General features: G+C 39.0%; 1 protein-coding gene across 1 annotated transcript; it reads right to left on the bottom strand.

Annotated features, from left to right (window-relative positions):
- Positions 1-7,428: 7,428 nt before the first annotated feature.
- Positions 7,429-8,537, bottom strand: LOC107797305 (FAS1 domain-containing protein SELMODRAFT_448915-like). The gene has a single exon (XM_016620177.2). The coding sequence runs from the start codon at positions 8,444-8,446 to the stop codon at positions 7,547-7,549; it is 900 nt and encodes a 299-aa protein (XP_016475663.2). The 5' UTR covers positions 8,447-8,537; the 3' UTR covers positions 7,429-7,546.
- Positions 8,538-25,166: the final 16,629 nt, after the last annotated feature.

The following is a 25,166-nucleotide window of genomic DNA, read 5'->3' as shown; positions in this document are numbered from 1 at the left end:
CCAAAGGGATTTGGCCGCCCCCACCTAATTGTAATGACTTTTCTTACTCCTTAGCAATCACCCTACCTAATTGTAATGACTTTTTATGCCTTAGCAACCACCCTACCTAATTTTAAAGACTTTTTGTGCCTTAATACTCCTATAAATAAGGAGTTCTTCTCATTCATTGAGGGACTTCATTATTGATTAAGTATATCATACTTTGAGAGTTCTTTTGAACCTTTGTTACTTGTGCTTTGAGATTTATCTTTCAACCTTTACTAGTTCATAGTTCAAGGTAGTAAGATTACTTCTCTATTGTGATATCTTTGATTCCTTTGTGGTATTCTTAGAAGGCGATTAATACTAGTTATTAATTGTTGTCTCAAGTTACTCGTAAAGCGGTCAAGATCCGAATCTATTATTTTGATTTGCTTTTAAGTAAAGGCGTTTGATTTCTTCAATAAATCAAGACGTTGTTGCTTTGATCTTGTCAAGGCTATAGAACTTGCGTTCTTGGAAGTTATTGGAATTCTTTCCTTGAATTTTTTCATATCCTTTATTTTCTGTCATTTAGTTCTAGTTGCTTAATTCCTTATTGTTATTGCTTCCGCATTTACTTTTCAAATTCTTACTCTAGTTTGGATTCCCGACCTTGTCGTTATCAAGTGGTATCAGAGCGGTTCTATCAAGGTTTCGTTCTTGATAATTCTGGGGATTTTTTGAATACTAAGAGCTAAAAAAAAAAGTTAAAAAAAATAGAAAAAAATGAAAATCAATTTTAAAAAAAAAAATTGCTTGCTCTCTAGGAACTTTCTTTTGTATCTAATTTGTTTCCAAAAACTATTAAAGGAAACAAGAAGAGGGGATCCCAGATTTCAAAGATAAGACAAAAATTTAATTTTTCTTACTCTTTCTAATCTAAATATATAATCATTTCCTTTTTGTTCGTGTCTTGTTTCAACCGAGCCTAATAGTTCTAGGATTTGGTTCTTCTTTTATTTGTTCCCCAAAAATCTATATTTTACTACTAAGAACTTTATACGAGTTGGGTTTAACTATAAATCTACAAAGTATTTCGTTCAAAGGTTATTTCGAGAGAGAGAAAAAAAAAGGCAAAGTGTGTGTGAGAACAATTGAGGAAAAATTCAATTTTCTGATACAGTTTAATTATTTAAGATGTCACATACAGGTAGTGATGATGAACGAAGGGTTCTTCAAGAAGCCGAAATCAAAGCAAGAAATGATTTTACCTTGCAAGCTATGCATCAACAATTCGAAAGGTGGAATTTGCAACTCCAAAAGATGAGGGACACCATTGCTGAGCAAAATGATACAATAGCTGAACTTAGAAGGGAAAATAATGTTAGGCCCCAAGCTAGGAGAAATGTACCCCTTGCTCCCATTGTAAATCAAGAAAACCCAATAGATGATTTTAATGATATCGATTTTGATAGGGTGGGAAGAGATAGGAGGGGACAAAGAGGTAGAGTAGAAGATGATAATATAAGCAGTATAAAGATGAAGATGCCGTCTTTCAAGGGAACAATGGATCCAGACTTGTACCTTGATTGGGAGAGAAAGGTTGAAGCCATATTTGACTGTCACAACTATTCTGAGGGTAAGAAGGTTAAACTTGCTATTGTTGAGTTTTCTGACTATGCTGCTATTTGGTGGAAAAAGCTTACTAGGGACAGATTGCAAGAAGGACAAGCACCAATTGCTACTTGGGCTGAGATGAAGAGGGTGATGAGAAAGAGATTCATACCATCACACTTTCAAAGAGAGCTACAACAACGCCTTCAAACATTAAAGCAAGGGTCCATATCTGTGGATGAGTACTTTAAGGCTGTGGATATAGCTATGATCCAAGCTAATTGTATGGATGAAGAAGAGGCTACAATGGCTAGGTTTTTAAATAGTTTAAATAAGGAAATAGCTGATGTAGTAGAATTACAACAATATGTAACAATAGATAAGTTAGTTGATTTGTCTGTAAAGGTAGAAAATCAAAATAAAAGAAAGCAAGCTAGCTCATGGAAAGGTCGGTCAAACACCATCTCCAAGAAGCCATGGTCGAATCAAGAGATGAAGAGTTCTTCTAGCCCTCAAGAAGACAAGGATAAAGGTAAGATTGAGAACAAAGAGGGAGGTAAAATCTTTAACCCTAAACCTTTTACACCTTCTAGTTCTATTCAGTGTCATAAATGTAAAGGAAGGGGACATATGATGCATGAATGTCCAAGTAGAAGAAATATCATTCTTAGAGAAGATGGAGGATATGAGAGTGAAAAAAGTGAGGGAGAAGAAGAGGGAGATGTGAGTAATGATGATGATATAGAACTACCTAATGATGGCATGATTGGGGTAGTTAGGAGGATTATGACTATCAATTTGGGAAGCAATAGTGAAGAACAAAGGGAGAATATATTCCATACTAGGTGTGGGATAAAGGGGAAAACTTGTTCTATGATCATTGATAGTGGTAGTTGTGCTAATGTGGTGAGTTCATACTTTGTGGAAAAATTGGGACTTGCATGCATGAAACACCCTACTCCCTATAGACTCCAATGGTTAAATGATAGTGGTGAACTAAAGGTAAACAAACAATGCATGATTTCATTCAATGTTGGTAGATATGAGGATGATATTCTTTGTGACATAGTCCCTATGCAAGCTTGTCATATCTTACTGGGTCGTCCTTGGCAGTATGATATGAATGTTTTTCATGATGAAAGGAAGAATAGATATTCTCTTGAGCTAAATGGCAGGAAATTTACTCTTGCACCTTTATTTCCTTCTCAAGTGTTTGAAGAACAAAAGAGATTAAGGGAAACAATGGAAAAACCAAGGGGAGGGATAAAAAGTGAGCTTGAGAAAAAAGAAAAGAAAGGAGGCCAATAGTTGGAAAAAAAGAGAGATGGCCGAGAGAAAGAGAGAGAGGGCAACAATTTGAGAGAAGAGATAAAAAGGGGCTTGAATAAAAAAAATAGAAAGTCTTGGTGAGAGGAAAGAGGCTAAGGAAATAAAAAAAAAAAGAGTTTTTATATAAAAGCCAAAGAGTGTTTAAATGCAAGAAAAGAGGGGTTTCCCATAATACTACTTACTTACAAAGAAGTTTTGATTAATTCTGAGTTACTAACTTCTTCTTTGCCAAGTAGTATTTCTTCTCTTTTGCAGGATTTTGAAGATGTCTTTCCTGAAGATATTCCTAATGGATTGCCACCTTTACGTGGCATTGAGCATCAAATTGATTTCGTGCCTGGATCACAAATCCCAAATAGGCCTGCTTATAGGAGTAATCCAGAAGAGACAAAAGAGCTTCAAAGGCAAGTTGAGGAGCTGCTTGAGAAAGGCTTTGTGAGAGAGAGCATGAGCCCTTGCTCTGTTCCCGTCCTATTGGTACCCAAAAAGGATGGAACTTGGAGGATGTGCGTGGATTGTAGAGCAATCAACAAGATAACGGTAAAGTATCGCCATCCTATTCCTTGCCTTGATGACATGTTGGATCAATTACATGGATCCAAAATCTTTTCTAAAATTGATCTAAAAAGTGGTTACCATCAGATTCGAATGAATCCTGGAGATGAATGGAAAACTGCTTTTAAGACCAAATATGGGCTTTATGAGCGGTTAGTTATGCCTTTTGGCTTGACTAATGCACCTAGCACTTTCATGAGATTAATGGATCATATCTTTAAGGATTTTCATGGAAAATTTGTTGTGGTGTACTTCGATGATATCTTGATCTTTTCTAATACTTTAGAAGAGCATGTAGAACACCTAAAACAAGTTTTTGAAGTTCTTAGAAAGCAACTCTTATTTGCTAATCTTAAAAGTGTACTTTTTGTGTGGATCGTGTGATTTTCTTGGGTTTTGTGGTTAGTTCTAAAGGAGTTGAGGTTGATGAAGAGAAAATTAAAGCAATAAAAGAATGGCCAAAACCTAAGAGTGTAACTGAAGTTAGGAGTTTTCATGGACTTGCTAGTTTTTATAGGAGGTTTGTGAGAGACTTTAGCACTATTGCTTCTCCTTTAACTGAAGTTATTAAAAAGTATAAGATTTTTACATGGGGAAAAGAACAAGATGATGCTTTTAACTTGTTGAAAGAAAAGTTATGTTCTGCTTCATTGTTACAATTGCCTGATTTTTCTAAATATTTTGAAATTGAATGTGATATTTCTGGTAAAGGAATAGGTGCTGTTTTGATGCAAGCTTCTAAACATATTGCCTACTTTAGTGAGAAGATGAGTGGAGCCATATTGAACTATTCCACTTATGACAAAGAGCTATATGCTTTGGTAAGGGCTTTAGCCACATGGCAACATTACTTGTGGCCAAGAGAGTTTGTCATTAAAACTGACCATGAATCCTTGAAATACTTGAAGAGTCAAGGTAAGCTTAGTAGAAGGCATGCTAAGTGGGTTGAATTCATTGAAACTTTTTCTTATGTAATTTCTTACAAACAAGGGAAAGAGAATGTTGTTACGGATGCACTTTCAAGAAGGTATGTCTTAGTTTCTACCCTGACTTCTAAATTGATGGGTTTTGATCAAATCAAGGGACTTTATGCTAATGATGTTGATTTTGGCAAGATTTTTGCAGATTGTAAGTTGGGTCCTTTTGAGAGGTTTAACCTCCAAGATGGGTTTCTCTTTAAGGAAAATAAGTTGTGTATCCTAAATTGCTCTTTACGTGAAGTATTTGTAAGGGAAGCACATTATGGAGGGCTTATGGGTCACTTTGGAGTCCCAAAGACGCTAGACATACTTGCTGAAATTTGTTTTTGGCCTGGAATGAGAAAAGATGTTGAAAGAATGTGTGCACAGTATTTGGAATGTAAACAAGCTAAATCTAAAGTGTTACCACATGGTCTTTACACGCCACTACCTGTTCCTACTTCACCTTGGATTGATATTTCTATGGATTTTGTGTTAGGTTTGCCTAGAACAAGGTATGGTAAGGATAGTATATATGTTGTGGTAGATAGGTTCTCCAAAATGGCTCGTTTTATTCCTTGTTTAAAGACTAATGATGCTTCACATGTTGCTGATCTTTTTGTAAAAGAAGTTGTCAAATTGCATGGTATACCTAGAACTATTGTTAGTGATAGGGATGCTAAGTTTTTGAGCCACTTTTGGCGTGTATTTTGGGGGAAGTTAGGAACTAAATTGTTGTTTTCTACTTCTTGTCACCCACAAACTGATGGGCAAACTGAAGTAGTTAATAGAACCTTAGGAAATATATTGAGGGCTGTTTTGAAAGGTAAATTAACTTCTTGGGAGGCTCACTTACCTATGATTGAATTTGCTTACAATAGAACAATCCATTCTTCTACAGGTATGTCTCCTTTTGAGTTTGTTTATGGTTTTAATCCCTTCACTTTCCTTGATTTATTACCATTACCTGCTAATGATATTGTTAATCTTGATGGTAGGACAAAGGCTGAGATGATAAAAAAAATTCATGAACAAACAAGGCTTGCAATTGAGAAGAAAAATGAGCAAACTGCCTTGAGAAAGAATAAGGGTCGAAAACAAGTAATTTTTAAACCTGGAGATTTAGTTTGGGTTCACTTTAGAAAGGAGAGATTTCCCTCCAAAAGGAAGTCAAAGTTGCACCCTAGAGGAGATGGCCCATTTCAAGTCCTTGAAAGGATTGGAGACAATGCTTACAAGCTGGACTTACCTGGTGAGTTCCAAGTAAGTGCTACATTCAATGTTGCTGACTTGTCTTTGTTTGATGTAGGATCGAATTCGGGGACCAATTCTTTTCAAGAAGAGGGGAATGATAGCATCAAGGACAAGGATAGAGTTTTGGAAGCTCCAAGGCCATTTACAAGATCTCAAGCTAAAGAGTTGTACTCTAAGATTGCTGGACTTCAATGGCAAATAAAGAAGCTTTTAATTATAGAGGAAGAGCCCAAGCCCAAAGTAGATGAATTATCCAAGTTTTACAATTATTTGGTGATCCAAATTGAAGTCCAAGAGGAGGAAGATTGGGCCACCAAATCAGTCCTTGAAGTCCACCAAAGGGGCTCAAAATGAGCTTTAAAAAGGTCCAAAAGGGGGTGTTTCAAAGGGAGCCCAATTGGAGTCCAAATCAATGGCCCAAACTAGTAGTTTTAAGGTCCAAATCTACCCCAAAGGGATTTGGCCGCCCCCACCTAATTGTAATGACTTTTCTTACTCCTTAGCAATCACCCTACCTAATTGTAATGACTTTTTATGCCTTAGCAACCACCCTACCTAATTTTAAAGACTTTTTGTGCCTTAGTACTCCTATAAATAAGGAGTTCTTCTCATTCATTGAGGGACTTCATTATTGATTAAGTATATCATACTTTGAGAGTTCTTTTGAACCTTTGTTACTTGTGCTTTGAGATTTATCTTTCAACCTTTACTAGTTCATAGTTCAAGGTAGTAAGATTACTTCTCTATTGTGATATCTTTGATTCCTTTGTGGTATTCTTAGAAGGCGATTAATACTAGTTATTAATTGTTGTCTCAAGTTACTCGTAAAGCGGTCAAGATCCGAATCTATTGTTTTGATTTGCTTTTAAGTAAAAGCGTTTGATTTCTTCAATAAATCAAGACGTTGTTGCTTTGATCTTGTCAAGGCTATAGAACTTGCGTTCTTGGAAGTTCTTGGAATTCTTTCCTTGAATTTTTCCATATCCTTTATTTTCTGTCATTTAGTTCTAGTTGCTCAATTCCTTATTGTTATTGCTTCCGCATTTACTTTTCAAATTCTTACTCTAGTTTGGATTCCCGACCTTATCGTTATCAAATTTTAATTTAATTTTCAGAAAATAAACGTCCTAAATTGTTCTGAAATTAAGATTCGTAGTTCAAATTTTCAGAACAAAATAAGTATTGTCTAATCCATAAATAATAGTATTAAGAATGGTTGTTTGTATACTTTCCCTTTTTTTCTTTATATTTTTCAATCATTTTTTTTTTTTGACAATAATCAATCTGCAACCTTTAATGGTACCAACACTTTTTGATTCTTCTAATTTTAGGGGTCGATCTAGTTATTTATTAGTTATACAAAAATTGTAATTGTTAGGATCAATCTCCACTGCGCCTAAAACATAGATTGTGATAGTATCATATTAAACTTGTGAGAGTATCATATTATAATTAATGATATTTTTTCTATTTCATTTTATACTATATTATTTGATTGATCACAAAGTTGTAAATATTAATTTTACTCATACATTATATTGCCAATGATGAAAGAAAAAATTTATTAATATAATAGTTGAAAAGTTAGTTGAACAGAGAAAACATCACATTAAAGTCCAAAAGTTGACAGTTTAATATCTTAGCTGACTATAGCACACATAAAAACAAAAATATGCAATTAAAGGAGATACAATGGTGAGATGTTGAAACAATGAACTTTCTCATTTCTGCATGTATTCACCATAACAAAGATCCATTTACAGACCCAAAAAACTACGATGAAAAACAAACAAAGCAGTAATCCAGTTTCTCAGTATATTCTCTTCAACAAAATATTAAGCTAGAATATTATAGCCCCATAAGTTCTCAAAATCTCAAACCCAAAAAAATATGAAAAACAGAACAGAGATGTCAATTACTAATTTCTCAATAGGAAATGCTCTAGTTGAATTAGAACTCCTCCAACCATCAGTAAAACCTCCACCTCCTTCAGGAAATAATAATGGCTTTGGCTTTGGCCTTGGCTTTGGCTTTGGTGGGATAGGTGCAACAGTTTCACTAGGCAGAGTATTGTTCTCTGGAGGAGAGAACAGAGGATCAGCACCATAAACAGAGTATTCAAGAACTTTATTAACACCATGTACTGTAAAAGCAGAATTTACGTAAAGATCTGGGTAGGTGATTTGAGAGCCATCGACAGTAAAATTGGATAAAGAATTGTTTGTAATGACGATGAATTTGGAAGGTAAGAGAGTTGGGAGGCGAGTGTTGGATTTGAACTGTTGGAGATCGGCGAAAGAGAGGCGTTGTGGGATTATATGATAGGCGATGAGAAATGGGTCTAAGTTGAGATTTTGATCGCCAGGTGTTTGATGATTTGATATGGCGTCGTTACCCGGAATGAAGAAAGTGGCGGAGAGTGGAAGAGATGATAAGTCTGTGGAGGAAAGCAAATTTGCCCACCCTGCAAAATCACCTGCTCCGATTAATGCTTCCACTATGTTGTTCAGTTGCTGTTCTTGGATTTGGTGCTGCGTCATCGGCGGCGGCGGTGGAAATGTGGTGGTGTTGGGTTGTTGATATGACGGCGGCGTTGTTGGTATCTCAGTTGCTTCATTGTTGATCTTTAAGCTCGATCTTTTCAGTGGTTCAGCTGGAGATTTGTACTCTATTTTCTCTGGTAATGATTTCAGAATTGCAAGATTGAAATGTGTATCATTTAGATACAGAGGAATGCTGTTGGGTGCAATGGTTCTTCCATTTCTGATCATCATTCTCACTGTACAAGCAGCATAAATTTAGAAATATAAAGATTTAACAGCAAATCTTTTCAAGAATAATGACCAGAAAACACAAGTAAAAGAACCTATATCGCTTTAGTATACAAATACATGTATAAAAAAACTACTAGTACTATATCACAAGCCAGAATCACCATTAGCGTCTGATACTCAAGGAAATAATAAAAGAAGAGCAAAAAACTGAAATTTTTTACCAGAATAAACAGTGAAAAAACACAAGCAAAAGACCTTTATCATTTTGAGTACACAAATGCCTATATTGCTACCACTATATCACAAGGCAGAAACACCACTAGTGTCTAAAACTCAAGAAAATCCAAAAAAAGGAGAGCTAAAAAATGGAAAAAAGTTCAACCATAATGAACAGAGAAGATCATGTAATGTGAGAAAACACAAGTGGATTCCAAAAAGAAGAAGTAACAAGTAAAGTCCCATTTGTCTGAAAATAAAAAAGATCCCCAAAAAGAAGAGCCAGAAACTGAAATACGAGAAGGAGCATGCACATAGGAACAGAGAAGATCTATTCAACTATAATGAACAGAGCAAACACAAGAAAATTTCAAAAAGAAGAAGCAGAAACTGAAATGGGTGAAAGAACGCACCAATATTGGAGATGCACCAAAGGTAGATGAAAAAAGCAAAGACAAAGATGAGGATAAGATCACACAGCCTTAGAGCTCTGACCCTTCTCTGCCTGTGAGGATTATGCATCTGAAAGTTGAAGAAATTGTCCGCCATTTTCGCGATCTCTTTTTTTTTTCCAGAAAGCCAAAAAGAGAAAGTTCTTCAATCTTTGAGCTCTTCTCTTTCTGTAAATATAAAATTTGAGATCGGTGAAGGATAATGATATGTGGAGGGGTTTTGTTATACAAGAAGAGGAATTCAGTTAGTTAAAGAGTCGATCGGTTCTGTTGGAAACGGCGGGAGACCTTGTTGGTGCCTTGCACGTGCCAAGTTTGTTAAAAGAAAAAATCATTACAACATTTGATATTTTCTATATTTCCATTATATTATTATAATGGGATTATACAAACTCCTAAGTGATTCTAGTAACCCAAATTCGAGTTGAATTTGGAAGCTAGGTGATTCTTTAAAATATCCCATACAAAGTTGTGATTGTTTCACTTTGAGAACAATTTTGTACACACACATAATTTCATGATATTTTTTTTTTTTGGAAAGTTTAAAATATGCAAGTTTATATTTAGGTAGAATCTAATAAAATGTTACCTTGAGTATAGAAAAAATGTACTAATCCAGTGAAAAATACAACTATGTCTATGGAAATATTGGAAACTAGTTTTGTGAATCGACTTCTTCATCTTGAGTTTGGATAATCAACTTTTGCATGTGCTTAATTTATACTTAATTGTGACTAATTAATATATACTCTCACCTCAATTCGTTACTTGGGTTGATTGAAGTAAACTGATATGTTAAATCTGGTCTCTAATTTGGATAAGTGACTTCTTCTTTAAATTTGGTCAATCAACTTTACATGCATGAGCTTTGATGCTTAATTATGATTAGTTAATACTCCATATTATCACCGTAATATATCACTTGACACCTAAGGTTTGAGGAAGTTCTTCCCAAGTTAACATATCCTAAATGTTTTAATGCTAGATTTAAGGTCGTTAGCTGGAGCTACTACTTATAGTAGTTTCAAGGAGCTACTACTTATTTTTAACGTTGTAAATGTACTTCATAAGCACGGATGGAGCTAGCCATTTGCCTACGGGTTCGGTCGAACCCAGCAGTTTTTGTCCAGATTTGTATTTGTCTTGTGAAATTCATCAAATATATATAAATTATTAATTTAAAATATAATAATTTAAAAAAATTAAAATTTCGAACTCATGAGATTCAAATATTGCCTCTAGTCTTAAGCTGCCCATGAAAAGTCTGAACTAAAGCTCGCTTCACTTCAAGATTCAAGGCTCGCATATCATACCAAAAAAAAATGACTCTTTAATTATTTTATCTTTTTGAGGCAAGTTGAACACATATTGACCGTAACTCTGCGATTCTTTCTTATTGTAAACTTTACCCAAATCAGATAATTTAAAAACTAAAGATGGAGACTAACAAAGAAAACCAAAAAATAAAAAAACAAATTAAATGATGATCTCGACTACCATTAAACATCAACATTGAAGTGACCATGAATTCTCATTTCAATTAAAGCAATAGCAAAGACACTGTTTTCATTCACTTGTATCAATAGTTCTAGTACAAAGAATCAGACTCAGAGTGCAAATCCACAAATTTGATACTCTTCAATCAACCTCTAAACTCATTATTTAGTTAAAATTCATATAGAAATACCTAATAGTAGAACATGTCTAACTACTACAGCATATAACACTGAAAACAAAGTACTTATAACACTTCCAATCAATTTTGCTCAATTAATTTCACTATTAATATTCCTGAACTATTTCTCTAAGGACATCCACAGATGGTAATATTGTTGGTCAGCTGCATCAGAGGTTGTGGTAGTGGAGGCGAGACTGCGGCCAATGTAAAGAAATTAAACTCAGACAAATTATTGCCCCTGCGAAATGGCGGTGGTGTTGCTGTTGATATTGCTAAAGAGACAAGGTGAAGTTCATCAGTAGTTTGATTCAGATACTCAATCGGATGCATTTTTCTTGCAAGTCTTCCTCCATTATTAGGCAGTGGCTTCACATGTATACTTTTGACATTCTCTGTCGTCTTTGAAAGATTATCATTTTCAGTCCATGGATTCTCATTAATAAAACCAGTTATTCTTCCACTTCCGGTCACTGTTTAATCATTTCAACCACAATAGTAAGTTACCATATATAAATTAGTTTAACAATCAATTACAAAGAAATAAACAGAAAAGAAAAAGGAGAAACATAACTAATGAAAGCAAAAACACATATAAAGGAACGTCTAATCATCAATTTTCTATCTGTTGTCTGCAGTAATTATTTCAGAATTGAAAGATCAAAATGGATATTAATGGCATTATAATGCAAACCCCATAATTATTTCAGAGAGTAAAGATTATAGATTTTTTCTACAAGAATTGACAAAGATAATTATGGTGATGCAAGAAAACACAAGTAAAAAAAAAACTGCTTTGATCTTAAGAAGAATGAAAGCAAAAACAAGATGCATAATAATCTTAACGAGGCAACTAATAAAGAGAGAGGAAAATCAAGAAAATCCCAAAAGAAGAAGAATATATACCAGTAGTGAAGAACCGGCAGAAAAGAAGGACGGTGGAGATGATCCCAGCGAAAATAAGAATCCAGTTGATTATCGTTATAATTCTACTCGGCCTTCTGCGTTGGAGACGATTAATTAGCAGTCTGATCAACATGTACACGACGATTAATATGAACATGATGATCTCTTCTGCAGAAAGCCTAGCTATGAGAGGAGTTTCTTCACTTCTTTTTTTCTGTAAGTTTTGGGATTTGCTGAGACTGACTGTTATATGAGGACTAAGATCGATCTTATATAGTTAAATTAGTTAAAAGTCGGTTTAATTTGTTGAAATTGGCGCCAACTTTTTCTTCTTCTTTTTGGGGTGCTCTGCCATGTGTCATTCTTTCTATTAGACTCGGTTAAGTCTTTGAAAAATTGGAATGAAAATCAATTTGCAAAAGATGCTCTATCAGAGAATTCTGTAAATACTTAAGAGTAATACATAAATTTGTGAATATAACTATCTCATAATTCCACATATATAAATTCTTGTGAACAAGTTATAGAAAAGGGTACTAAATTATTTTACAATGAAATTTTAAGTACATTTCAATAGAAATTAAAAATAGAAATAATATGTACTAATCAAAAATGCATTATATGCAGGGGCGCCGCACAAACATATATCTTTTCACCTTTTTCTTTCTTTCTTATGTAAAATTCCGACTAAAATGTTATATGTGTTCCTTATTCGAAAGTTTATCAGCCTAGAAATCTATAAGCCAGTCGTTATCCTTCACCTACTCTAACGGGCCTAGAATTTTATACAAGCGAGTTCAATTTAAAATGACGCAAATCGATCGTATAAGCGGCATCGAACATGGCGAATAGAATTTGGTCGCATCTTTGTTAATTTTTTTCCTTTTTGGTCTCTTTTGTTTATAGCATAATGTTAAAATTAAGTCATTTAAAAGTGAGTGCACTATATTTTAAAAAATTTGGCATTTTAACAGTACAAAGACTAATTCCTCCTAATTTTTTTGAATAATTTATCATTTTTTCACCGAACACTCTTATCTATTTAATTTAACAAATTTTAATTTTTCAAAATTTTGTTAAAATTTAACAAAAAATTATTTAACCAATAAATTTTTTTATTAACTCCACGAAAATTTTTTCATGCACAAGTTAATGGTCCAAAAAAAAGACTGCAGCTCAAAAGGATCCAAAACAATCTGGGTAACTAGATAGAAGAGGATGAAGAGATGGCTGGGGAAGCTGTTAAATTCTTCAAGGCTCAGTGCAGTGAAACAGTTGTTCCTACAACATTTGGAATCATAGACCATGTACCTAGGTTAGTTGATATGGAGCAGAACTCAGATTTGATCAGACAGCCCACAAAATATGAGGTCAAACAAGCTATTTTTGGCCTAAATGGAGAGAGTGCAGGAGGTCCAGATGGTTCACGGGGAACTTCTACCATTCCTGCTGGGACATTATTGGTAATGACATATTTGATATGGTTAGAGCTTTTTTAATGTGCAAGAGTTACCAAAATGTGTGACACATACAAACTTGGTACTACTACCAAAGAAGAAGGATGTGATAACATTCTCGGACATGAGGCCCATAAGTCTTAGTAACTTTATCAAAAAAATAATCTTAAGGGTGATTCATGAGAGGTTAGTAGGGTTACTTCCTAATATTATTTCTCAGGAACAAGCTGGATTCGTGAAAGGGAGGAGCATTGTTAAAAATATGCTTCTTACACAAGAGATTATTGCTCACATTAGCCTAAGAACTAAGGGTGGCATGTGGGCCGGTTAGGACCGGGTCCGGCCCAGGACCGCAAGCCCAAATGGGTGGTGGGCCTAAACGGTCCTAACCGGATAGGACCGAGACCGTGGGGAGGTGGGTTGGGTAGTGGGTCGGTCCCATAGGCGAGGCCCGTGAGACCGGGACCGGTTGGGACCAGGACCGGCTGGGAAGTGGGTTGGTTCAAACGGTCCTAAACGGGCCTATCCGGGCCCAACGACTAATTATTTTTTTAAGAAAATCTGCCACATTATAGCTGTTATATCATTTAAAATATAGCCATTTTACCAGCCAAAATAGCTGTTGGCTATTTATAAAATAGCCATTTAACCCCCCTCCCCCCTCCCCCAACTTTGTTTTAACCCCAAACTTTTTATAATTACACTTTTCTATATTTTTAACTATAAATACCCCCTATATAGATATATACTATACACTTACTATATATACATCTTAAGATATATATATATATATACTATACTGTCACGACCCTATTTTTCCTCCGTGTGACGTCGTGACGGCACCTAGTCTCTACAACTAGGTAAGCCTAATATTTTGCGGAATAATAAAATAAAAATATAAATTTAACCAACTATTCAAAAATACACAACAAATTCCAAAATCCGGAACATCATGAATCACAAACTACAGAAGGAAAAATCTAGTGTCTCTATACATCAGAGTCTAACAAGGAAAAACACAAAAGATAATGGATATGAGAAAGAGTAGAAGGGGACTTCGAGGTCTGCGGACGCGGTAAATATACCTTGAAGTCTCCAAAGCTGTCCCGGCTCACTGGATAGTGCGGCTGATAAGATGCACCTGGATCTGCACACGAAAAGCATGTGCAGAGAGTAGCATGAGTACACCACAATCGGTACCCAGTAAGTGCCAAGCCCAACCTCGGTCGAGTAGTGACGAGATCAAGTCAGGGCCCTACTGGTAAATATATAATAAAAAAATATAGAGTGTAATACCGTAATAAAATAAAGGCTGAAATTTAACAATAATGAAATCATAGAAGGTAACAACTCAGTACACAGAAACACAACAGGGGATCTCCCGAGATACCGTCTCGTAGTCCCAAACATAAATGTGCAGGAGGATCTCCCAGAATACTGTTCTGTAGTCCCAAAGTAAATATTTAAGACGGGGGAATCTCCCGGAATACCATTCTGTAGTCCCAAAGTAAATATGCAGCACAGGGGGATCTCCCGAAATACCGTTCCGTAGTCCCAAAGTAAATATGCAGTAAAGGGAGATCTCCCAAAATACCGTTCCGTAGTCCCAAAGTAAATGTACAGTACAGGGGGATCTCCCGAAATATCGTTCCGTAGTTCCAAAGTAAATATGCAGCGCGAATGATAGAAATACAACTACATCACGAAATGTTTACAATTTAGACTAAGTACCAGTCAGGGAAGAAGCAGGAAATTCACTAAGCATGCTGCACATAATTCACATAAATAATTAAGACACATAGACAAGTTGTATTAGACTAAACATGATAGCTACACATATTGGAATAACTCAATTAAGAATGAAAATAGATTAGTACTCATTAAAATGGTATAGCTCAAAATAACAGAAAAATATGTTGCTGCACAGTAAGAAAATCGGGTTTTACCATAACTAGCATGTGTACATACTTGTCACCTTATGTACTCGGCGCTCACATAGCACAATAATTATAAATCTTAAAGGGATTTCCCCCACACAAAGTTAAGCAAGCCACTTACCTCGAACCAAGCTCAATCAATCGGTCACAATGCCTTTCCCACGAATATACGGCTCCGAATGGCCCAAATCTATCCAAAAGTAATTACATATCATAAATACAATCAAAATAGACTCATCTAACTAATGAAATCAACACTTTAACAAAAATTCTGAAATTAACTCAAAAATTGCCCGTAGGACCCATGTCTCGGAATCGGGTAAAAGTTACAAAATAGGAACGCCCATTCCACCACGAGTCTAACCATACCAAAATTACTAAATTCCGATAACAATTCGGCCCTCAAATCCTCAAATTCATCCAAGAGGGTTTTTAACTTTCCCAACTTAATTCACCAATTAAATGATAAAAACAACCATGGATTCGGGTAATTTAACCAATATTGAGTTAAGAAGACTTACCCCATTGTTTCCTCTGAAAATCTCCCAAAAATCGCCTCAATCCGAGCTCCAAATTGTTAAAAATGGATTTCCGAACTTAAACTTTCTATCCACACCTCTCTTCTTCGCGAACGCGACAGGTCCCTCGCGTTCGCGAAGCATAACTCGACTGCCCACAAATTTAACCCTTCGCGAACGCGACCACGGCTTCGCGAACGCGAAGATTTACCAGCTCAGACTTTCGCGAACGTGACCACCACCTCGCGAATGCGTAGAACAAGGACCTGGGGTCCCTAAAAGCCTCACTCCTCTTCGCGAACACGACACCACTCACGCGTTCGCGATGCACACACATGCCATACCTTCGCGTTCGCGTCCTCCCCTTCGCGAACGTGAAGAACAAAACCTCACACTCAGAAAATACTTTTCGCAAACGCGTCCTACTCCTCGCGTTCACGATGCTTCCACTGACCACACCTTCGCGAACGCGAAGAACAAACTTCTGCAACAAAAACCAAAAAAATCGGCTACTTCTCTAAGTCCAAAAATGACCCGTTGAGCATCCGAAACATACCTGAGGCCTCCGGGACCTCAACCAAACATGACAACAAGTCCTAAAATACCATACGAACTTAGTCGAATTCTCAAATCACATCAAACAATGGTAAAATCACAAATTATCCTCTGATTCAAACTTAAAGAACTTGAAACTTTCAAATTCGACAACCGATGTCGAAACCAACCAAACCACGTCCGATTGACCCCAAATTTTGTACACAAGTCATATTCAACACTACGTACCTACTCCAACTTCCTGAATCAGATTCCGACCCCGATATCAAAATTTTCATTGCCGGTCCAAAACTCCAAAATTTTGACTTTCGCCATTTCAAGTCTAAATGAGCTACGGGCCCCCAAAACACATTCCGGACACGCTCCTAAGACAAAAATCACCCAACGAAGTTAACGGAATTAACATAATTCCATTTCGGAACCGTCTTCACACGGTTCTAACTACGGTCCAAATTCTAAGACTTAAGCTCTCATTTAGGGATTAAGCTTCCCAAAACACTCTGAAACTCAAAACCATTCATCTCGACAAGTCACAATAACAGAAATAGATATGGGGAAAGCAGTTAATAGGGGTTTGGGGCTCTAACTCTCAAAATGACCGGCCGGATCGTTACATCTTCCCCCTCTTAAAACAATCGTTCGTCTTCGAACGAGCATAGAAACGTACCTGAAGTGGTGAAAAGATGAGGATAACGGCTGTGCATATACTGCTCGGTCTCCCAAGTCGCCTCCTCGACCGGCTGTCCCCTCCAATAAACCTTCACGGAAGCAATGTTCTTTGATTTTAGCTTTCTGACCTGTCTGTCTAAAATAGCCATTGGCTCCTCAACATACGATAGATCCTTGTCCAATTGAACTGAGCTGAAATCTAATACATGGGGCGGATCGCCGTAATACTTTCGGAGCATAGAAACATGGAATACCGGATGAACTCCTGCTAGACTGGGGGGTAAGGCAAGCTCATAAGCAACCTCCCCAACTCGATGCAACACCTCAAATGGACCAATGAATCTTGGGCTCAGCTTGCCCTTCTTTCCAAACCTCATAACGCCCTTCATAGGCGAAACCCGGAGTAAGACTCGTTCTCTAATCATGAATGCCACATCGCGAACCTTCCGATCCGTATAACTCTTCTGTCTGGACTAGGCTATGCGAAGTCTATCCTGAATTACCTTCACCTTTTCTAAGGCATCCTGAACCAAGTCCGCATCCAATAATCTGGCCTCGTCGGGTTCGAACCAACCCACTAGAGACCGACACCACCTACCGTATAGAGCCTCATACAGTGCCATCTGAATGCTGGACTGATAACTGTTATTGTAAGAAAACTCTGCAAGTGGCAAGAACTGGTCCCAAGCACCCCCAAAATCTATCACATACGCACGGAGCATATCCTCTAATATCTAAATAGTGCGTTTGGACTGCCCATCCATCTGAGATTGAAATGTTGTGCTCAACTCAACCCGAGTACCCAACTCATGCTGTACAGCTCTCCAGAACCGTGATGTAAACTGCGTACCCCGGTCAGATATAATAGATACCGGTACGCCATAAAGCCTGACGATCTCACGGATGTAGATTCGAGCTAGCTGCTCGGAAGAATAGGTAGTCATCACAGGAATGAAATGAGCTGACTTGGTCAGCCTATCCCCAATCACCCAAACTGCATCAAACTTTCGCTGAGTCCGTGGGAGACCAACAATGAAGTCCATAGTGATCTGCTCCCATTTTCACTCCAGAATCTCTATCTTCTGAAGCAATCCACTTGGTCGTTGATGCTCATATTTTACCTGCTGGCAATTCATACATCGAGCCACATACTCTACTATGTTCTTCTTCATTCTCCTCCACCAGTAATGTTGTTTCAAGTCCTGATACATCTTTGCGGCACCCAGATGAATAGATTACCGTGAACTGTGAGCTTCCTGGATAATCAACTCACGCAAACCATCCACATTGGGCACACATAGCCTGCCCTGCATCATCAATGTACCATCATCTACAATAGTGACCTCCTTAGCATCACCGTGTTGGATCGTGTCCTTAAGGACAAACAGATGAGGGTCAGCATATTGACGCTCCCTGATACGATCATAAAGAGAAGATCGAGAGACCGCACAGGCCAATACTCGACTCGGCTTAGAAATGTCCAATCTCACAAACTGGCTGGCTAAGGCCTGAATATCCAACGCCAATGGCCTCTCTGCTGCTGGTAGATATGCTAAACTCCCCAAACTCTCTGCCCGGTGACTCAAAGCATCGGCCATCATATTGGCCTTCCTAGGGTGGTACAAAATAGTGATATCATAATTCTTAAGTAGCTCCAACCACCTCCGCTAATGTAAGTTAAGATCTTTTTGCTTAAACAGATGCTGCAAACTCCGATGATCGGTGTAAATCTCACAAGGAACACCGTACAAATAATGCCGCCATATCTTCAAGGCATGAACAATAGCTACTAACTCAAGGTCATGGACAAGATAGTTCTTTTCGTGCACCTTCAGCTGTCTGGATGCGTAGGCAATCACCCTACCGTCCTGTATCAACATCGCGCCGAGACCAATCCGCGATGCATCACAATATACAGTATAAGACCCCGAACCTGTAGGTAATACCAATACTGGGGCTGTAGTCAAAGCTGTCTTGAGCTTCTGAAAGCTCTCCTCACATTCCTCTGTCCACCTGAACGGAGCACCCTTCTGGGTCAGCCTGGTCATAGGTGCTACAATAGATGATAATACCTCTACAAAGCGACGGTAATACCCTGCCAAACCAAGAGAACTCCTGATCTCTGTAGCTGAGGATGGCCTGGGCCAACTCTGCACTGCTTCAATCTTCTTCGGATCCACCTGAATCCCCTTACTCGATACTATATGACCTAAGAATGCCACTGAGTCTAGCCAAAACTCACACTTTGAAAATTTTGCATATAACTTCTTTTCTCTCAAGGTCTGAAGTGCAGTCCTCAGGTGCTGCTCATGATCCTCCCAACTCCGGGAGTATACCAGAATGTCGTCAATAAACACAATGACGAACGAGTCAAGATAAGGCCGGAACATACTGTGCATCAAGTGTATAAAAGCTACTGGGGCATTGGTCAGCCCAAAAGATATAACAAGAAACTCATAGTGGCCATATCTGGTCCTGAAAGCAGTCTTCGGGATATCCGGCTCCCGAATATTCAACTGATGATAACCTGAACGTAAGTCAATCTTGGAAAACACTTTAGCACCCTGTAACTGATCAAATAAGTCATCAATACGAGGCAATGGATACATGTTATTCACTGTGACTTTGTTCAACTAGCGGTAATCAATACACATCCGCATAGAACCATCCTTCATCTTCACAAATAAGACAGGAGCACCCCAAGGTGACACACTAGGCTGAATGAAGCCTTTATCAAGCAATTCTTGTAACTGCTCTTTCAACTCCTTCAATTCAGGAGGAGCCATACGATATAGAGGAATAGAGATGGGCTGAGTGCCCGGCAACAAATCAATGCCAAAATCAATATCTCTGTCGGGAGGCATGCCCGGAAGATCAGCTGGAAACACATCTGGAAAGTCCCTCACTACTGGAACTGACTCCACTGTAGGGGTATCAATACTGACATCTCTTACATAAGCTAGATACGCGTCACACCCATTCTCAACCATTCGTTGAGCTTTAAGAAATGAAATAACTCTGGTGGGAGTATACTCTAAGGTACCTCTCCACTCTAACCACGGTAAACCTAGCATAGCTAGCGTCACGGTTTTAGCGTGACAATCAAGAATAGCATAATGGGGCGACAACTAGTCCATACCCAAAATAATATCAAAGTCTACCATGCTGAGCAATAATAAATTGGCTCTGGTCTTAAAACCACTAAGAGCAATCAAACACGACCGATACATGCGGTCCACAATAAGAGAATCTCCCACATAAGTAGATACATAAATAGGGGAACTCAAAGAATCCCGAGATATGCCCAAATACGGGGCAAAATAAGAGGACACATAAGAATATGTAGAATCTGGGTCAAATAATAACGACGCATCTCTATGGAAGACCGGAACAATACCTGTAATGACAGAATCAGAAGCAACTACCTTTGTACGAGCAGGAATTGTATAATATCTGGCCTGACCTCCCCCTCTAGGGCGACCTTTACCTCCCCAACCTCCACCTCGAGCTGGTTGAGCATGTGGGGTGGCAGCTGGTGCTGTAATCATAGCCTGAGAACCCGGTGGAGCACGTTGTGGCTGAAAAGTCTGTGGAGGTGCACCCCTCCTAATCCTGGGGCAATCCCTCACCAGGTGACGAGTGTCGCCACACTCAAAACAAGCTCTGGGAGGGCGTGGCTGCTGTGACTGGCTTGGGCCAGGTCTGCTGGACTGGCCGCTAGGAACACCCCGTGCAGGAGGCACACTAGATACTAGCAGTGCATAATAAGGCTCCTGGGGTCTAGAAGGAGCTGGAACATCGCTGGAGGCTGGAAGAACTGAATGAATGGCGTGGCTCACATAACTCCTACCATGGCGAGCTGCTGGGGCACGAGCTCCTGAATAATAACCAGCCTCTCGAGACCTCTTGGCCTCCCTCTCCTCCCTATCCCGGGCAAACATGCCCTCGAATCTCCTAGTAATACCCACAACCTGCTGATAAGAAATATCCATCTCCAATTCCCTGGCCATACTACTCCGGATGCTTGGATGGAGACCCTCAATAAACCGTCGAACCCTCTCTCAAACTGTGGCAACTAAGGTCGGTGCATGTCGGGCCAAATCACTGAAGTGGACTGCATACTTTGACACAGTCATAGCACCCTAGCGCAACTGCTCAAACTCCGCGCGCCATGAGTTCCTGAGGCTCTGAGGGACATACTCTCTTAAAAACATGTCCGAGAATTGAGTCCATGTAAGCGAAGCTGCCTCAGCCAGACTACCCAACTCATAAGCACGCCACCACTGATAGGCTGCTCCTCTAAGCTGGAATGTGGTAAAAGAAACCCCGCTCGTCTCTGCTACGCCCATAGTACGGAAAATACGATGATATTCCTCTAGAAAACCCTGAGCATCATCTGTAGCCAATCCACTGAAAGTAGGTGGGTGGTACTTCTTGTACCTCTCAAGTATGAGCTGCTCCGCCTCAAAAGTTGTTGCCCTAACCTCGGGCTGAGCTGGAGCTACCGGCTGCATTGGTACAATCTCTGAAACCTGGTCGACCTAAACTCGCTGCTCTGAAGTACTGGCGACAAGAGTCTGTGCTCTTCCCCCGGCCTGAGATGTGGCAGGAGTAAGTGGAATCAATCCAGCTTGAGCTAAGGTGCTGAACATGCTCAGAAACTGGGCTAGAGTCTCTTGGAGGGCTGGTGCAGGAACAAGTATCTCAAGTTTCTGCCCTCCAGCTTGAGCTACTGGGGGCTCCTCTGTAGCAGCTCGTGCGGGTGCTCTGGCTGCACCACATGGACGTCCTCGGCCTCTACCCCGGACCCGGCCTCTCGCGGCTCTAGCAGGGGGCGCGGGTGCGTGGTCATCTGATCCGCTTGTACATGTCTTCACCATATGTGAGAGAATAGAATACAGAAGTTTAGAATCTTTGAAGTCAACAATTTTCGCACGACAGGGAATCAAAGTAGTAAAATTTTCCTAACAGTTTCATAGCCTCCCGAAGATAACTACAGACGTCTCCGTACGGATCCGCGAGACTCTAATAAACCGGTTTGTGACTCACGATACCTACGAACCTAGAGCTCTGATACCAACTTCTCACGACCCAATTTTCCCTCCGTGTGACGTCGTGACAGCACCTAGTCTCTACAACTAGGTAAGCCTAACATTTTGCGGAATAATGAAATAAAAATATAAATTTAACCAATTATTCAAAAATACACAATAAATTCCAAAATCCGGAACATCGTGAATCACAAACTACAGAAGAAAAAATCTAGTGTCTCTATACATCAGAGTATAACAAGGAAAAATACAGAAGATAATGGACATGAGAAAGAGTAGAAGGGGACTCTGAGGTCTGCGGACACGGCAGATATACCTTGAAGTCTACAAAGCTGTCCCGGCTCACTAATAGTGTGGCTGATAAGGTGCACCAGGATCTGCACACGAAAAGCATGTGCAGAGAGTAGCATGAGTACACCACAATCGGTACCAGTAAGTGCCAAGCCTAACCTCGGTCGAGTAGTGACGAGGTCAGGTCAGGGACCTACTGGTAAATATATAATAAAACAATATAGAGTGTAATACCGCAATAAAATAAAGGCTGAAATTTAACAACAATGAAATCATAGAAGGTAACAACTCAATACACAGAAACACAACAAGGGATCTCCCGTGATACCGTCTCGTAGTCCCAACCGTAAATGTGCAGGGGGATCTCCCAGAATACCGTTCCGTAGTCCCAAAGTAAATATGCAAGACAGGGGGATCTCCCGAAATACCGTTCCGTAGTCCCAAAGTAAATATGCAGTATAGGGGGATCTCCCTGAATACCGTTCTGTAGTCCCAAAGTAAATATGCAGTACAGGGGGATCTCCCGGAATACCGTTTCGTAGTCCCAAAGTAAATATACAGTATAAGGGGATCTCCCAGAATACCGTTCCGTAGTCCCAAAGTAAATATGCAGTACAAGGGGATCTCCCGGAATACCGTTCCGTAGTCCCAAAATAAATATGCAGCGCGAATGATAGAAATACAACTACATCACGAAATGTTTACAATTTAGACTAAGTACCAGTTAGGGAAGAAGTATGAAATTCACTAAGCATGCTGCACATAATTCATATAAACAATTAAGACACGTAGACAAGTTGTATTAGACTAAACATAATAGCTACACATATTGGAATAATTCAGTACTCATTAAAATGGTATAACTAAAAATAACAGGAAAATATGTTGCTATTCCGTAAGAAAATCGAGTTTTACCACAACTAGTCCGTGTACGTACTCGTCACCTCACGTACACGGCGCTCACATAGCACAATAATTTCAAATCTTAAGGGGATTTTCCCCACACAAAGTTAGGCAAGCCACTTACCTCGAACCAAGCTCAATCAATCGGTCACAATGTCTTTCCCACGAATATCCGGCTCCGAATGGCCCAAATCTAGCCAAAAGCAATTACATATCATAAATACAACCAAAATAGACTCATATAATTAATGAAATCAACACTTTAAAGAAAATTCCGAAATTAACTCAAAAATTGCTCGTGGGGTCCACGTCTCGGAATCAGGTAAAAGATACAAAATAGGAACGCCCATTCCACCACGAGTCTAACCATATCAAAATTACTAAATTCCGATAACAATTCGGCCCTCAAATCCTCAAATTCATCCAAGAGGGTTTTTAACTTTCCCAACTTAATTCACCAATTAAATGATAAAAATAACTATGGATTCGGGTAATTTAACCGATATTGAGTTAAGAACACTTACCCCGTTGTTTCCTCTAAAAATCTTCCAAAAATCGCCTCAATCCGAGCTCTAAATCGTTAAAAATGAAAAATGGGACGAAGTTCCATTTTCTGAACTTAAACTTTCTGTCCAGACCTCTCTTCTTCACGAACGCGACAGGTCCCTCGCGTTCGCGAAGCAAAACTCGACTGCCCACAAATTTAACCCTTCGCGAACGCGACCACGGCTTCGCGAACACGAAGATTTACCAGCTCAGACCTTCGCGAATGCGACCATCACCTCGCGAACACGTAGAACAAGGACCTGGGGTCCCCAAAAGCCTCACTCCTCTTCACGAACGCGACACCACTCACGCATTCGCGATGCACACACAGACCATACCTTCGCGTTCACGTCCTCCCCTTCGCGAACGCGAAGAACAAAACCTCACACTCAGAAAACACTCTTCGCGAACGCGTACTACTCCTCGCATTCGCGATGCTTCCACTGACCACACCTTCGCGAACGTGAGCTCTTCTTCGCGAACGTGAAGAACAAACTTCTGCAACAAAAACCAGAAAAATCGGCTACTTCTCTAAGTCCAAAAATGACCCGTTGAGCATCCGAAACACACCCGAGGCCCCCGGGACCTCAACCAAACATGCCAACAAGTTCTAAAACACCATACTAACTAGGATGAATCCTCAAATCACACCAAACAATGTTAAAATCACAAATCATCCTCCGATTCAAACTTAAAGAACTTGAAACATCAAAATTCGACACCCGATGCCGAAACCAATCAAATCACGTCCGATTGACCCCAAATTTTGCACACAAGTCATATTCAACACTACAGACCTACTCCAACTTTCTGAATCAGATTTCGACCCCGATATCAAAATTTCCACTACCGGTCCAAAACCCTAAAATTTCAACTTTCGCCATTTCAAGCATAAATGAGCTACGGGCCCCCAAAATACATTCCGGACATGCCCTAAGCTCAAAATCACCCAACGGAGATAACGAAATTGACGGAATTCCATTCCGGAACCGTCTTCACACAGTTCCAACTACGGTCCAAATTCTAAGACTTAAGCTCTCATTTAGGCACTAAGTGTCCCAAAATACTCCGAAACTCAAAACCAATCATCCCGGCAAGTCACAATAATAGAAATAGATATGGGGAAAGCAGTTAATAGGGGTTCGGGGCTCTAACTCTCAAAACGATCGGCCGGGTCATTACATCCTCCCCCTCTTAAAACAGAGGAAGACTAAGAAAGATATTGCCATATTTTTTTAATGCTATAATAAAATTATTGCTTTGAATATATCTTTAAAATATTTTTGTCTTTAAATTTGAATTAAAAAATTTAGGTCACAATTCTATAATATAATTTACAAGAAATTGCCTTAGATATTTTTATTACCATTTTTTTTCTCTAACTTCTATAAAAAAATTTAAAAAATAAAAAGTATCTGTTGGGCCCACTTAGGCCCGGGACTGGCCCACTTAACCCGGGACCATTAGTTCGTGATCCCGATCCCGGGCCGGTTCCAACAAGAAGCCCGTGAATCCCGGGACCACTTAGGACCGGCCCATTTAGG

Source organism: Nicotiana tabacum, chromosome 9 (genome assembly GCF_000715075.1).
Source record: "Nicotiana tabacum cultivar K326 chromosome 9, ASM71507v2, whole genome shotgun sequence".
Taxonomy (NCBI): Eukaryota; Viridiplantae; Streptophyta; class Magnoliopsida; order Solanales; family Solanaceae; genus Nicotiana; species Nicotiana tabacum.
The sequence above is the reverse complement of the archived record's forward strand: the minus strand, read 5'-3'. Positions and strand labels throughout refer to the sequence as shown.

Bases quoted from the DNA above. Each gene is read 5' to 3' on its own strand.
- LOC107797305 (XM_016620177.2), bottom strand. From the start codon at position 8,446: ATGATGATCAGAAATGGAAGAACCATTGCACCCAACAGCATTCCTCTG.